This window comes from Neofelis nebulosa, chromosome 12, assembly GCF_028018385.1.
Source record: "Neofelis nebulosa isolate mNeoNeb1 chromosome 12, mNeoNeb1.pri, whole genome shotgun sequence".
In the NCBI taxonomy this organism is placed as follows: Eukaryota; Metazoa; Chordata; class Mammalia; order Carnivora; family Felidae; genus Neofelis; species Neofelis nebulosa.
Genome location: NC_080793.1, coordinates 34,838,990 through 34,855,328, shown reverse-complemented (window position 1 = coordinate 34,855,328; position 16,339 = coordinate 34,838,990). Strand labels below are relative to the sequence as shown.

The following is a 16,339-nucleotide window of genomic DNA, read 5'->3' as shown; positions in this document are numbered from 1 at the left end:
TTTCATGCCAGATGATCAGTTAAGGGCTGATCACGAAGTCAGTATTCCATAAGTCCAATTTACTTGCAGAAGCCAACTCTACATTTGGAGTAGCTGTCTAAAAGGAAGCCCTAGTTGTGGGAACCAGAAGCCCTGGGTTCTTGTTGTGGTTCTGGCCATAAAGGTATATGAAACCTGGAATAATTACCCTGGGCCTCAGTTTCCTCATTTTTAAACGGTTTAAAGGGTTTAGAGGAGATGGTCTGAAGGTGCTCACCAGCATTCCATGCTTCTCTCGGCTCCCCACTGTGAAGTCGGGCCTCCATCCTATGCTGCTTTCCTAAGCCAGGCGGGATGCGGGGACATTGTGGGATTGTAGTCTAGCAGGGAATCTCTGCTCTGTGAGCCTTTGCCAAAGTAGTAAGTAACTTTTTGCCTACTAGTTAAGTGAGGAATCTTGGAGGAGATCCAGTGGCTTTCTTTGCAAGCTTTCCAGTTCATAAGTATGTTAATGAGGCAAATAAGAAAATCTTTGGAAAATTCCGATGTTTCAAATTTAATGTGGTTCTAAAAATTTCTCCAATATGCCAATGCTCATTTTACTTTTGGCCATTTAATGCATATATTCATAGGTAGTCTTCCATCCGCACCATGCTTCCAGGAAATGCAGGTAACTTTTGAATGCCAAGTACCATGGTAAGTACAGGTGACCACTTTTGATGCTTGTCATTTGGAAGAGAAGCGAGGAAAGTGCAATTTGTTGTGACACATTGTGGCCATTTTCTTAAAAAAAATTTTTTTTTTTAATGTTTATTTTTGAGACAGAGAGAGACAGAGCATGAGTGGGGGAGGGGCAGAGGGAGACACAGAATCCGAAGCAGGCTCCGGGCTCTCAGCTCTCAGCACAGAGCCTGACACAGGGCTCGGGCCCACAAACCACGAGATCATGGCCTGAGCCAAAGTCGGACGCTTAACCAACTGAGCCACCCAGACACCCCACATTGTGGCCATTTTCTTCCCCCTGAGGTCTTTGCTAGCTGATCTTGGTCAGTTTTTGAAATTAAACATACTCTGATTAAATAATTCCCCAGACATAACTCCACTTTACTCTGGTGTTTATGATTCTTATTCAGCTCAAGCAGACCCTGTATTGTCTAAGGAAACCCTTAAGAATTTTAACTTGAGAAGCTGTGGTCTAAAACAGAGATAACCAACCTTATTTCTCACAACCTAGCCTAACTTAGTCACCAGGGCTTGCATAACATTCTCAAAATAAAAGTAATTTGAGTTTTTTTAAACTAGAAATTATATTTCTCACAACGCTTTCAGAGAGTAGAAATAAAAGGGGAAAGAGAGTTGGAAGATCAAAATGGCAGCTTTAAAAATTTAGGGAGCCACTTTAGGAAACTTGCAAACTTAATCTTTTGGGGGGAGGATACCTAAAAAATCCTGTCATTGAGGCACAGTTGAAATTCCCATCAACTTCCTTTTGTGCTTCTAATGGATGACATCCAAGATAATAAACTTAATTTTTATAGAGGAAAGTATTCTTGTGTGCTTTTTACAAAAAATTCTTAAGTGTAATTTGCCATCTATAGAAAATCTTGAAAAATTCCATGATAATCATGGAATTAAATTTTAGAGCATTTTAGGGGCACCTCGGTGGTTCAGTCAGTTAAGCATCCAATTCTCACTTTCAGCTCAGGTCGTGATCTCATGGTTTTGTGAGTTCGAGGCCCACACTGGGCTCTGTGCTGGCAGCATGGAGCCTGCTTGGAATCCTCTGTCTCTCTCTCTGCCTCTCCCCCACTCACACGGTCTTGCTAAGGCAATACAGATTAGAAAATAATGATTTCTTTAAAGATTTTTTTAGAGAGAGCATGCAAGCAGGGGAGAGGGGAAGAGGGAGAGACAAAGACTCTCAAGGAGGCTCCACGCTCAGCCTGGAGCCGGACAGGGGGCTCATCTCTGGGCTCCATCCCATGACCTTGGGATCATGACCTGAGCCAAAATCAGGAGTCAGAAGCTCAAGTGACTGAGCCACCCAGGCATCCCTTTAAAGCTTTAGTTGTAACTTTCTTTTTGTTCATTGCCTAAAGTAGCATTGCTAATGTAGGAGTTGCAAATCCAACTGGAAGAAATTGACAAGCATGAGAATATGACCTACATCTGAACAAGATGAATAGTCACATTTTCCCTCCCAGGCTTTACTGTGCTTAAATGCCTCTCACCAGCTTTGAGATGTTCAGTCTCAGCCCAGGGACTACTTCTCCCTCAAAGAAGTTTTTTTTTGCAAATAGAGAATCATAGTGTTCCATGAAAATAGCATATGTAAAGGAAAAAAAAGGCGGGGTGGGGAGTGGAAGGGAAGGATAAAGATACTTAATTTGGATTGCAGCCATGTGGTCAAGCCTTGCTTCCCAGTCCTGCCAAGTATAAGGTCTTTTTTTTTTTTTTTTTTAATGGTTTAAAAAACTTTGTGGAACTTTGCCTACTAGTAGTTAGGCTTCTACCATTGGCTGATAAAGCATGTAACTACTAAGTGCTGCTGTGAATTCAGTATCGATTTGTGTTTGTGAATCCCAACAGTATATGCACACTGTTTGGGAAACAGGAATACACGTAAGCATGAGACACTTGCCAGTATTCAAGCAGTGCCTCCTGCTCATAGGGATGTGTGGACTTCTTACCATAACACTGTGTCCCTGACCTGGGCTTGCTCACTGAGAGTGCTGGCTCAGAGTGGAAAGGCCCCGGGGTAATCTACCTGACGGTTCTCAACCACAGCCTGGTGATGCAGTTGGCTCTCTCAGCCAGTTCATAACAATCATGAAAATTTGCAAGTCATTTTTTAATAAAGTAAATTAAAGATGAGTCCTTTAATAGCTTCACATGCATTATGCTATATTTTAGTAAGTAGGAGAGAAAAGGAGTATTAGGTGGATGGAGCACGTGGCATTCGTTCACTCAGTATTTATTGAGTTCTTGTGGGCGAGGCACTAGAGATTCAGTAGTGAACAAAACCTTACACATCCTGGCTTTCATGGAGTTTATAGTCATGTTGGGGAAGCAGGTGGTAAGATTAAGTAAAGAATCTTGGGTGGTGATAAGTGCTAAGGAGTGAAATACAGTAGGGAAGGGGTGTAGGGAATATTGGGCAGCTGGCATAACAGTTCTGATTTGGACTAGGGTGTCCAGGGAAGACCTTGCTGAGAAGGTGACCTTTGAGCAAATACCTGAAGGAGCTGAGGCAGTGAGCTGTGTAGCCCCCTGGGACAGGACTTCCCAGACAGAGGGAATGGCAAGTGCCAAAGTCCTGATGTGAGGCTGTCCCAGGCATGTTTGAGGGACAGCAAGGAGGACAGGCTGGGTGGAGTGGAGGGAGTGAAACATAAGCGAAGGAGGAACTGAGGTCAGAGAAGTGGGGTGAGTGCAGATTGTATAGGGAGGGCCCTGGTGGTCCCTATGTGAAGAATCGATTCTAGGAGGTTAAGTGGAAGCAGAGACCAGCTAGGAGGCAATTGCCCCAATCCAGGCAAGAGATGTCGTTGGTATGGGCTAAGGAGGGTCACCATGGAGTTGGTGAGGAGTGGGGGAATTATGGATGTCAGCCTGTGTGACACCATGTGGTGATGGTGATAAGAGTTGAGAGCCACTAATACTGAACTCTTTTGTTTTACAGCTAAGGAGACTGGGGCCTGGGAGAAAGGATTTGTCCCAGGAAAATAAACGCTTTCTGTGTGGTGATAGTGAACGTGGAGACGCCAGCAAGGGGAGGCATGGGCACAGCCTTCCACAATCCCTTGCCTGTCCCCACAAATCAAATCAAAATCAGTATATCAACTACTAATTATCAGCGCCCCCAAACTGTTAATGTCTAGGAGGTCTTTGCAGGCAGCTCTTTCAGAGTAGATCTTAGGAAGGTAGAGGGGACATCTGAGGGGAAGTAGTCTGAAGTGGTTCTCCCAAGGGTGGAAGGAGTAGAAGGCTTTCATATAGGGCAGCCTGTAGAACCAGTCTCTGATTAGCTTCTAAGATGGGATTAGATTTGGCCTTTCAAACCATCCTATTGGGCTTCTCTTATGTTTTAGTCATAGGATGTCCATTAGTGAGTAGAATGTCAGAAATTTTTTTACCCCATAAATTGGTGTGATTGCTGCTCACTCCCTAATGTAGCTGGGGAAAAGTAGACCACACTGGGGAGGTAGTAATGGAATAGATGCTCTTTCCAGAAAGAAGGGAAAGGAGGAGGCAGTAGAAACTCCTCAAGGTGAAGGGCAAGTCCTTCCTACTGAAACCCTGGGCAGGGGAATTTATAGTGGTTCTGACTGGGGAGGAGCCTGGTGTACTAAACAGTCTAGTCTAAGCCGATCCAGGTACACTGCTAACACCCAAGCAGGTGTGTTCCTACTTGTGTGCCGACCACCTGGCATTTTATCTACACATTATATGTGTATAATTCATCGTCAAGGCCCGCCTGGAAATGCTGGTATACATAGATGCAAAGTCTAGCTTTACTCAGAAGAGCTCTAAATGAAGAGGTGGGAGGGACAGAGTTTTGAAGGAAAGAAGGTGGGCAAGGTGGAGGTAAAAATGTTGGGGAGGCTTGGCTCTGGGACATGAGTAGGTGATCCTTCAGGTTTTCCTCTTGCAAATGAAAACTTGGCCAGTTGGTTTTTCCGACATAAGGAAATAACCGTGTAGTTAAAGTTCATTGATCTTTGTTGAGTCAGGAACCATTACAAATCAAAGTATTTCTCTTGTAATCAGGAGTTTACTATTTAAGAGCCTGAATTCATACTTTAGATTCAACTTCCGGCAGCCTTGAGATAGAGGTCCCAAAGCCATCCTCTCTTACCTGCTCCCCAGCATACTCAAAGTGTGTTTGGACATCAGGGGCGATGGAGGTGCTCAGACCCTATAGCTGTCATATAGTGTCATATAGTGTCATATTGCACTCCCTCTGCTTACTCTTTAGAGTGCCTGTCTGTCTCACTGACTTAGAATCTGTAGCATCCCTGTGAGTGGCTTCCATATATGTTACAGTATCTTGGTTATTTCCCCTAGGCTTTGGTTTTCTCATCTACAGGATGAGATTACTTTCTTCCCAGAATTAGTATGTATATTAAATTTTTAGAAAATCCAAATCTCAGAATTTGTATAAGAGAAAAAAAATATGTATGTCTACCCAAAGACTTCTGTTCAAAGCAGCCTTATTTATATCCCCAAATTGGAAGCAACCCAAGTGTCTGTCAACATTTGAATGGATAAATGGATTGTGGCACATCCGCACAGTGAAATTAGTACTTATCATAGCATAAGTAGTATTTGCTGAGAAATGGGGTAACACGGGTGAAGCCCAAGAATACGAGGCAAAAGTGATCTATAGTGACAGAAAGCAGATCAGTGGTTGCCAGGAGACAGGACAGTGTGTATGAGAGGGTGAGAGTTGACTGCAAAGTGGCACAACTTGAAAGAGCTTTTTTTTTCTCAGAATTATTGAGATACACTTTACATGTAGTAACTGTCACCCTTTTTTGTTTACAGTACTCTAAATTTTGACTAACATAGTTTGTCAATCAAGACATAGAATATTCCCATCACCCCAAAATTGCCTTGTGCCCTCTTATAGTCAATCCCCTTCCTATACTCCCAGTCCTTGGCAACCACTGATTTAATTTCTGTGCCTATAGTTTTGCCTTTTCCAGAATGTTACATAAATAGAATCATACAGTATATAGCCTTTTGTGTCTGGCTTCTTCCACTTGGCATGACGAAAGAGTCATCCATACAGTTTTAGGTATCAATAGTTTGTTCCTTTTCATTGCTGAGTACTACTTCACTGCATGAATGTGCCACATTGTTTATCCATTCACCTGTTGATAGACATTTGGATTGTTTCCAATTTGGAGGTACTTATGAATAAAGCTACCATAAACATTTAAAGTACAGGTTTTTGTGTGGACATAGTCATGATTTCTCTTGGGTAATTACCTATGGGTAAGTTTTTTGGGTTGAATATTAAGCATATGCTTTTGACCTCATAAGAAACTGCCAAGATGTTTTTCAAAGTACTGTTTTGCAAGGCCACCAGCCATGTATGAGAATTCCAGTTGCTCTGTATTCTCATTAGCACTTCATATTAGTGGTTTTTTAAAAATTTAAGCTATTCTTACAGATATGTCATGATGCCTCATTGTGGATTTAATTTTGCATTTCCCTGATGAATAATGCCATTGAGCATCTTTTCATGTGTTTTTTGGCCATCTACATCTCTACTTTAGTATGTATCCAAATCTTTTGCACATTTTTAATCGGGCTCTTTGTTTTCTTATTTTTTTTAAGTTAGTCATTTATTAATGACTAAATGAGATAATCCTAATGAGACTTTCAATGTCTTTGTCTCATTTTGATGTCAGCATAGTGCTGGCCTCGAAAAATAGATTTAGAAGTATTCCCTTCCCTATGTTTTTTGGAAGAGTTTGTGTAGAAGTGTTATTTTTTCTTAAAGTTTTTGGTAGAATTGGCAATAACGCCATATGGGTTTGAGTTTTCCTTGTGTGAAGGTTTTTGACTACAATAATCCTAATGAAAGAGAGAGAGAGAGAGAGAGAGAGAGAGAGAGAGAACACGTGCACGCATCTGCATAAGTGGCAGAGGAGCAGAGGGAGAGAGAGAATCCCAAACAGGCCCCATGCTCAGTGCTGAGCCCAATGTGGGGCTCGAGCCCATGGCCAGGAGATCACAACATAAGCTCATATTAAGAGTCAGATGTTTAGGGGTGCCTGGGTGGCTCAGTCGGTTAAGTGGCCGACTTCGGCTCAGGTCATGATCTCACGGTCCATGAGTTCAAGCCCCGTGTCGGGCTCTGTGCTGACAGCTCGGAGCCTGGAGCCTGTTTCAGATTCTGTGTCTCCCTCTCTCTGACCCTCCCCCGTTCATGCTCTGTCTCTCTCTGTCTCAAAAATAAATAAACGTTAAAAAAAAATTTTTTTTTAAAGAGTCAGATGTTTAACTGACTATGTCACCCAGGTGCCCCTCTTTGTTTTCTTATTGAGTTTTGAGTGTTGCTTATATATACTGGTTATCAGTCCTTTACCAGCTGTGTTGTGAAAATATCTTCTTTCAGTCTGTGGCTTGTCTTTTCATTTTCTCAACAGCCTTTAAAGGAGAAGAAATTTAAAATTTTGATGAGATCCAATCTGTCAGTTTTTTCTGCTGTGGTTCTAAAAAATCTTTGCCCAACTCATGGTCACAAAGATTTACTCCTTTGTTCTTTTCTAGACATTTTACAGTATTAGCTTTTTCAAGTAGGACCTAAATGATTGGTTTTGAGTTAGTTTTTGAATATGGTATGAGGTTCATGTTTTGCATATGGATGAGTGGTGGTCCAGCACTATTTGTTGAACTTTGTTCATTGAATTCTTTTGTTAACTTTGTCGAAAATCAATTGACTATGTGCGTGTGGGTCTTTTTCCGGATTATGTATTGTGTTCTTTTAATGTGACTGCTTTTTTGACAATACCCACATTACTTTGATTAATATACTTTTATAGTCTTAAAATCAGTCTTTTTGCACTGGCTAGGCTCTCCAGTGTGATAAATGAATAGGGATGAAGAGAGTGAACATTCTTGCCCTGTTCCAATCTTAGGGAGAAAGCATTCATTTTTTCCATTACATATGATGTTAGCTGTGGGTTTTGCACAGATATTCTTTATCAGGTTAAGGAGGTCTCCTTCTATTCTTATTTTCTGAGAGTTTTTATCATAAATGATTTTGAACTTTGTCAAATGTCTTTTCTTTACCTATTGATACCATGGGGATTTTCTCCTGTAGTCTCTTGATTGTAGTCCATTACATTGGTTGATCTTTGAATGTTGAATCAGTCTTGTATTCCTAGAGTAAACTATAGTTGATCATGGTGTGTTATCCTTCTTACATATTGTTGGATTTGATTTGTTAATATTTTGCTGGAAATTTTTGCATTTATGTTAATGAGGGATATTGGTCTGTGCTTTTCTTGTAATGTCTCTGTCTCGTTTTGATGTCAGCATAGTGCTGGCCTTGAAAAATAGATTTAGAAGTATTCCCTTCCTATGTTTTTTGGAAGAGTTTGTGTAGAAGTGTTATTATTTTTTCTTAAAGTTTTTGGTAGAATTGGCAATAACGCCATATGGGGTTGAGTTTTCCTTGTGTGAAGGTTTTTAACTACAAATTCAACTTCTCTAGTAGATACAAAGATATTAAGGTTATCTGTTTTTTCTTGAGTGAGCTTTGGAATTTGTGTCTTTCAGTGAATTTACTCCATTTCTTCCAATTGACCAAATTTATTGGCATAAATTCATAATATTCTCTTTTTAATGTCTATAGGATCTATATTGATGGCCCCTTCTTTAATCTCATTATTAATAATTCCTGTGTTCTCTTTTTTTTTTCCTTGATTAATCTACCTGGAAGTTTGTCAATTTTATTGATGTTTTCAAGGGGCGCCTGGGTGGCTCAGTCGGTTAAGTGTCTGACTTCGGCTCAGGTCATGATCTCGCAGTCTGTGAGTTCGAGCCCCGCATCAGGCTCTGTGCTGACCGCTCAGAGCCTGGAGCCTGTTTCAGATTCTGTGTCTCCCTCTCTCTCTGACCCTCCCCCGTTCATGCTCTGTCTCTCTCTGTCTCAAAAATAAATAAAAATGTTAAAAAAATTAAAAAAAAACACTAGTTTTGGTTTCATAATTTTTTTTCTTTACCTTTTCTATTTCATTACTAATCTTTCATCATTTCAATATTGATTTTGGTCTCATTTTTTATTCCTTCCTTTCTTCTACTTTTGGTATAATGTGCTCTCTTTTCTCAAGGTAGTAGGTTAGATCACTGAATTGGGACCTTCTTTTCCAACATAAGCATATAATGCTGCAAATTTCCCTCTAGATATTGTTTTAACTGCACCTAGTAAACTTTTGTACAATGTATTTTCATTTATTTAAAAATATTTTCTGATGTTTTGTTCTGAAGGAGGCTTCCTTTCTGACCTTTGTTTTAGAGGTATGTCATTAAATTTGCAAATACATGGGGATTGTCCACGTATCTTTCTGTTACTGATACCTAATTTAATTTTTTCTAGTCACAGGATACTCTTTGTATAATTTCAATTATTCTAATATTCTAAATTGGTCAAGGATTGTATTAAGTCCAAGAATATATTCTGTTTTGGTGAATGTCCCACGTGCTCTTGAAAAGAATGTATATTCCACTACTACTGTTGGGGTAGAATATTTTATGGATATCACTTAGGTCAGTGTGGTTGATATTGTTATTAACCTCTTCTATATCCTTACTGATTTTTTTTTTTGCTTACTGGTTCTACCAATTAGTGAGAAAGGAGTTTTGAATTTTCCAAATAATCATGGATATATTTATTCTTTCAGCTCTATTGGTTTCTGCTTCATGTGTTTTGAAGCACTGATATTTGGTGCAGTCACATTTAGGATTGTTATATCTCCCCGATGAATTAACTCCTTAATTATGTAATGTCCCTCTTAATCCCAGGTGATATTCCTTGTTCTAGTATTAATTAATCATGTATTTGGATGTCATATCTTTTTCTTTTTACTTTGAATCTATGTGTTTGTATTTAAAATAAATTTCTTGTACATAGTATATAGGTAAGTCTTTTATATCCACTCTACTGATCCTAAATTTTTATTGAGATATTTTCATCATTTACATTTAATGTAATTATTGCTGTGGTTGACTTTAAATCTACCATTTTGCTAGATGTTATCTCTTTTCTGTCCCCCCCACCCTTTTTTTGCCCAATTTTTTTTTTACTCCTAATTGCTTTTTTTTTTTTAATTCCAGTGTAGTTAACATGCAGTGTTAGTTTCAGTTGTACATCTAATTGCTTTTTGATTGAATTTTTTATCCTGTTTTATATTTACTAATGGCTTATTAATTATATCTCTTTAAAGCATTTGTGGTGGTTGCCATAAGGTTTATGATACATGTCTTTATCACATTCCCCTTTCAAATAATATTATACTACACATTGTGTATATATACATAGTATTAATTCAATCTTGGTGCTGGTGGTGACAGTTCTAAAAGAGTTGATGTTTAATGGAGGGAAGTACATAATGAGTACTTAGGATATTTGCCATTTAACCTCACTGTCATTTGAGTATCATATTTATTATTAAGAGCACTCACAAATGAGCTGATATCTTCCCTCCTTTTTAAAATGGACAGATGAGGAAATTGCTAGAGTTGTATGCTATGCCTCCTTTTTGGTTTGTTTTTTTTTAATTTATCTATTTATTTTGAGAGAGAGAGAGAGAGCAAGAGCGAGTGAGCATATGCACAGGGGAGGGGCAGAGAAAGAGGGAGAAAGAGAGTCCCAAGCAGGCTCCTCACTGTCGGCACAGAGACCAGTGTGGGGCTCGATCTGACAGACCATGAGATCGTGACCTGAGCCATAATCAAGAGTCAGACACTTAACTGACTGAGCCACCCAGGTGCCCTTCTCCTTTTTGTTTTCTAAACCAGAGAAAGAATGAGACTGTCTAGAATTCTGTGCTGTCCAATTTAGTGTCCACTAGCCACATTTAATTCCAATTAAGTTTAAAATTCAGGTCCTCAGTCATACTGGCCACATTTCAAGTGCTCAGTCACCACGTGTATTGAACAGTGCAGGTGTAAAACATTTCCATCAGCACAAAATTCTGTTGGATAACACTGTTGAAGGAGGAATTAACTAGTTGTCCATGGCTTACCTTTCTAAGTCTGCTTTTCCTGGTTTCTTGAATGCCATTCTCTGAATGTATCACCATTCTATTTACTATCAGTCCAGAGAAAATATGAGTGGTTAATCCTTAAAAAGGCCAATTACTGACTATTGAAGATCCTTAGCCAGGGCCCCCACAGGTTTCCAAGGCACCAAAATTCATTTTTCTCTCACTTGACTGCTGGGTATGACGCTTTTGAATATACTATTCTTCTTGGTTCTTTCCTCTTTTTGTTTATATGACACCAGTTCTGCCTTTTCTACTTCTATCTCTGGTTACTCTTTCATAGGTTCTTCTTTGTCTTGCCTATCCCTTAATGACAGCCTTCCACAGAGGTCCATCCTTAACTTTATTTTTGACTCCCTGGGCACCAAATACCATATATATGCTAAAGGTCAACAAATCCCCAGTTCAGACCTCTAACCTGAGTTCCTCATGAATATATCTGTGTGGCTGCCCTGTATGCATCCCAGCCTCCATATGTCCCAGATGAATTCACTCTTTTCTTCTCTTGCAAACTTGGCTCTACCCCATCTCAATGTGGGTCATTACTGTCTGCTGTGTTTCTGAGCCAGAAACTTGGAAACTCCCTCATAATCCAAACCAGTTAATCAATTTCTGTTGATTCTACCTCCTAATTACTTCTCAAATTGATTTTTTGTTTATTCCCAACTTCCTGTTTTTAAGTCCTCCATATTTTCAAGGGTTCTTACAAACTCATTAGTCTTTCTCCTTCCCGTTTGTCTTCTCCACTACTGAAGAGTTATCTTTCTAAAATGCAAAGCTGATCACTTTATTCCCCTATTTAAAATTCTTCTAAGTCCCCACATTATGTGTGGCAAAAAATGCACCCATGTAAACATAATATAGGGGTCTCTTCTGAGTCTGCCTCTTCCCACCTCTTCCCACCTCTTTTATCCTCGTCTTTCAGTCCTCAACTTACAATCTTAGAGTCTTCATTCAATCATGTCCAGCCACTTAACTGCCTGGAACTCCTCAGAATCAACCATCTATTTCCCTCTGACCTCTGTGCCCTTTGAACTTTCTCTTCCCTTTACTTGAGGCTGATACCTCTCCCCATCCTCACCCCACCACACACCCTTTTCCTCCTTGCCTGGCTGATTCCTTCCTGTCCTTCAGGATTCCATTCAGACCTCCTTAACTTTATTCCCTCTGGGAATGTTTCCCTGATATCTTCCCTCCCCAGATTAGTCTTTGTGCATCTTGGACTTGCCCTGTGTTCTCATAGTATTCTGTGCTTTTCTCCACCATAGTAATCTCCCTATATTGTAACAGCATTGAAAGTATTCAGTAACAATTGATGGGATAACCTAACAACTTCGAATGAGTTCATAGACTAATAAATCATATTATAGAAACCTTCTATTGTGTTCTTACAGGTGAAGATGCTGGAAGCAGATCTGGTTTCAAAAATGCTACGAGCTGTTCTGCAGTCTCATAAGAACGGAATAGTATTACCCCGCCTCCAAGGAGAGTACAGATCCTTGACTGGAGACTGGATTCCCTTTAAGCAGTTAGGTTACCCAACACTAGAAGCCTATTTGAGAAGTGTGCCAGCAGTTGTGAGGATAGAGACTAGTAGATCTGGAGAGGTAAGAAGGTAATTGTGCATGTCAAGAGTCAAACCAATTCTTTTTTTTTTTTCTAATGTTTATTTTTGAGACAGAGACAGACCATGAGTGGGGGTGGGGCAGAGGGAAAGGGAGACATAGAATCCGAAGTAGGCTCCAGGTTCTGAGCTGTCAGCACAGAGCCCGACATGGGGCTCGAACTCGTCAACTGCGAGATCGAAGTAGGACGCTCAACCAACTGAGCCACTCAGGCGCCCCAAGAGTCAGGCCAATTCTTAATTGCCTGCCTGGCACTTCTAATCTCCTAACTAGGACAGAAGTCAAAGTGAAAAGTACTAGCTAAGTGGTTTGAGATTGTTAGTGATAGAAAGCATCCAAGACACAGCCTAAATTCTGATGTCTTTTGTTATATCCCTCAGACTCTTTTTGATGTAAAACTTAGACTCTAGTCACTATAGATGAAAAAATTTAAAGTTTACCCAGTCATTAGCATTCAAGCAAAATAAGTGTACTGGAGACCTAAATGCCAGGTGTCAGCACCCATGCATTATACACCTGCTACAACTGTTTTTGCTCAGGTCACTAATGACCTCCTGATTATCAGAGCTAATAGATACTCTTAAATTCTCATTGTTTGACCTCATTCCTATCTGTTCCTACTATCTGGACCCTAGTTGAGTCTCTAGTGGATCATTCAGCACTTTGATTTTTTTTAAATATTTTTTAAGTTTATTATCTATTTATTTATTATGAGAGAGAGAGTATGAGCAGGGGAGGGGAAGAGAAAGAGGGAGAGAGGGAATCCCAAGCAGACTCCACACTGTCAGTGCAGAGCCTGATGTGGGGCTCGAACTCACGAACTGTGAGAGCATGACCTGAGCTGATATCAAGAATCAGATGCTTAACTGACTGAGCCACTGAGCGCCCCAACACTTTGATTATTACAGGGCCTTCCCTACCATTCTCCTTGTCCTCCTTAATCCCTTCTTCCTCTAGGCTGTTCTACCCTTCACACCAATATGATAAGACTATTTAAATCTTTTAGTTTCTCTGGAAGAATATTTTATATAGAGCATGGCAATTTGGTGGTAGCAATGAAATGTTTTATTGCACATACCCTGTGACCCAGCACTTTCACCCCCTGGTATCTCCCCAATATATGGTATAAAAGATATGGACAAACCATTGTCCAAAAGACAAAAAGCACCCACCTTACCAAACAGCATATTCTTCTGGGTTCATTTCTACATAGGTAAATAGATATAACAGATCTGGGGTATTTCTTACCCAAACTTGTAATAGTTGTTCTGTTTGGGGGCATGGGGAAGGCAGTGGGTGGAGGAGGGAAAAGGGGAGCAGGATCAGGAGAGTGATCAAAGGGAAGGTTCACCTGTGTGTAATAATTTTTATAAGGATCATGTCTAAATTAATTAAATACTATATTAATAATAAAACTTGCTTCAATATCCCTGATTCTTCTAGACAGATTTAAGCCCCCCTTTCTGTCTACTTGACACTTTGTAATACATCCAATATAGCATTTAACATAATGCTTTCTATTTAGTCTCTTTGTGTCTCTCTTTTTCTTCGTAAGTTTCTTGAGGATGGATGATTGTTTTTTAACTCCAGATAATTCTTTTTTTTTTTTCAACGTTTTTTATTTATTTTTGGGACAGAGAGAGACAGAGCATGAACGGGGGAGGGGCAGAGAGAGAGGGAGACACAGAATCGGAAACAGGCTCCAGGCTCCAAGCCATCAGCCCAGAGCCCGACGCAGGGCTCGAACTCACGGACCGCGAGATCGTGACCTGGCTGAAGTCGGACGCTTAACCGACTGCGCCACCCAGGCGCACCAGATAATTCTTAATAAATATGTGTTTGACTATATGAATGATCAAATGTCTCATGAATTAATAATGCCTCATATGGTTACTGTGCTGTAATTTACTCAACCCTGTTCTCCTATTATGGACATTTTGACTGTTACCAGGTTTTGAAAATTAAAATAACCCCTCTTGCACATATTTGGGTATGTAAAGTTTTTTTTTCAGTTATATTCTTGTAATATATTTTCAGGAATAGAAATACCGGGCCAAAGAATAGGAGTATGTCTTGGCTTTTGTAAAGCCTCATTGCTTTCCTGTTCTTGATTTCTACTTAGAACCAGAGCCTTTAACACTAGAGGTGGCTTTAGAGACTATCTAGTCCCAGTATTCTACACACTGGAAAAAAAATCTCCCATATATCACACCAGTTTTTTTAAAAGATGAAAAGCTGAGCTGCTGTGTTTTAAGCAGGTGCTGCAGGGTCCAGGGCCTCTGCTTGCCCTGCCGTGCCCTCACTGCACTGCCACTGTGAGGCTCCAGAGTTACCTTCGTGGAATCTGGTGGCACCAATGAACAGTTTGAAAACCCTAGATCTAAGCCCTGTTTTATAGCTGAGAGAGTGTACTACAATGTGGGAGCTAAGCTGCTTTGTCCCAAGTCATCCAGCTAATCTGTTTCAGTGGCAAGATTAAGATTGGGTTGTCTTTGAGAGGTAAGAAAAATAGTGATTACAAGTACCTACTTTGGATTCAGAGAGATAACCTAGCTGTGTCACTCGGGAAGGTTGCTTAACTTCCCTGAGCCTCTGTTCTCCCATGTATAAACTCGAAATAAAATATATCTCACAGATTATATGAGATAATATGTGCAGATCACAGGTTTCTTTTGGTTCATTGGTTAATCCCATAGTACCTAGCACATTATAGATGTTTAGTGAATACTTGTTTAAGGAATAAATGAAATTTTCAATTTGAGGAGAGATCATTCAATGTGCTAGACTATTCTTGATGTCTCATAGAATGTAATTTTGCTCTAACAGTATCAAAAAGAGAGAGGGATGTGAATATTTGTATACAGCTTGAGTTGGAACATGTAAACTCACTAAGATCCACTTTTAAAAATCGGCCTCTAGGCAGCAGTGAATCTGAGAAATGTTTCTCCTCTCACCTTGCCTCTCGTGAATAGATTACCTGCTATGCCATGGCCTGCACAGAAACTGCAAGAATTGCTCAGCTTGTGGCTCGTCAGAGGAGTTCTAAAAGGAAAACTGGGCGGCAAGTTAATTGTCAGATGAGAGTGAAGAAAACTATGCCATTTTTTCTAGAAGGTAAGGTCTTTTCACATGCTAAAATTTTTAAACCTATCTATGAATACACTGTCATATGGAATTATGGAAATATTGCTTGTATTCATGATAAACACCTATATTTGTTAGCATTCATATGTCAAGAGGGAAATCTTAAAGCTAGTACTGTATTTCCATTTGAAATTAAGTGAAGATGATGAGCATGACTCACTAAGTTATTACACAATGTGAGATAATTCAGTTTTAATTAAGCTTATTATGGCAAAGTGTTGTTTTATTCTTTTAGGTTTTTGAGCGGGGGAAGCCTCATCCAGAATGTTGGATGAACTAAGAACCTATGATTTAATGTCTTATTTAGCAAGTCATGTCTTTTATGTTAAGATCCTCTATTTTTGGAAAAACATGAATTGTACACAAAGGTGTTAGAGGCAACTTAGCCAGTGTTTACTGAACAATTATCTCAGAGAGCTTTTTTTTTTTTTTTTTTTTTTTAATTTTTTTTTTTTTTTTTTTTTTTTCCACTTTTTTTATTTATTTTTGGGACAGAGAGAGACAGAGCATGAACGGGGGAGGGGCAGAGAGAGAGGGAGACACAGAATCGGAAACAGGCTCCAGGCTCCGAGCCATCAGCCCAGAGCCTGACGCGGGGCTCGAACTCACGGACCGCGAGATCGTGACCTGGCTGAAGTCGGATGCTTAACCGACTGCGCCACCCAGGCGCCCCTCAGAGAGCTTTTAATCAGTTCTAAAACTAAATTCTCAAGATATAGTTCAATGATAATATGAAGGAGTAGACCCCCAAATGCCACCATGAGCATTTTAGACAAGAGAACAGTCATGGGAGAATGGCCATTTAGGGCT

The 16,339-nt window shown here is 39.9% G+C and overlaps 1 protein-coding gene across 5 annotated transcripts in view; it reads left to right on the top strand.

Moving 5' to 3' along the window:
• TDRD7 (tudor domain containing 7) overlaps positions 1–16,339 on the top strand; it is an 80,872-nt gene that overhangs the window by 4,034 nt on the left and 60,499 nt on the right. For 3 of the 5 annotated variants that reach the window (XM_058694826.1, XM_058694824.1, XM_058694825.1), the window contains 2 exons: positions 12,155–12,367; positions 15,358–15,499. In XM_058694826.1, coding sequence (XP_058550809.1) covers positions 12,161–12,367; positions 15,358–15,499 — 349 coding nt within the window. In that variant the 5' untranslated portion in view covers positions 12,155–12,160. Of the gene's footprint in view, positions 1–12,154; positions 12,376–15,357; positions 15,500–16,339 lie in introns of those variants that run through there. The other 2 variants (XM_058694828.1, XM_058694829.1) reach the window with 2 other exon arrangements.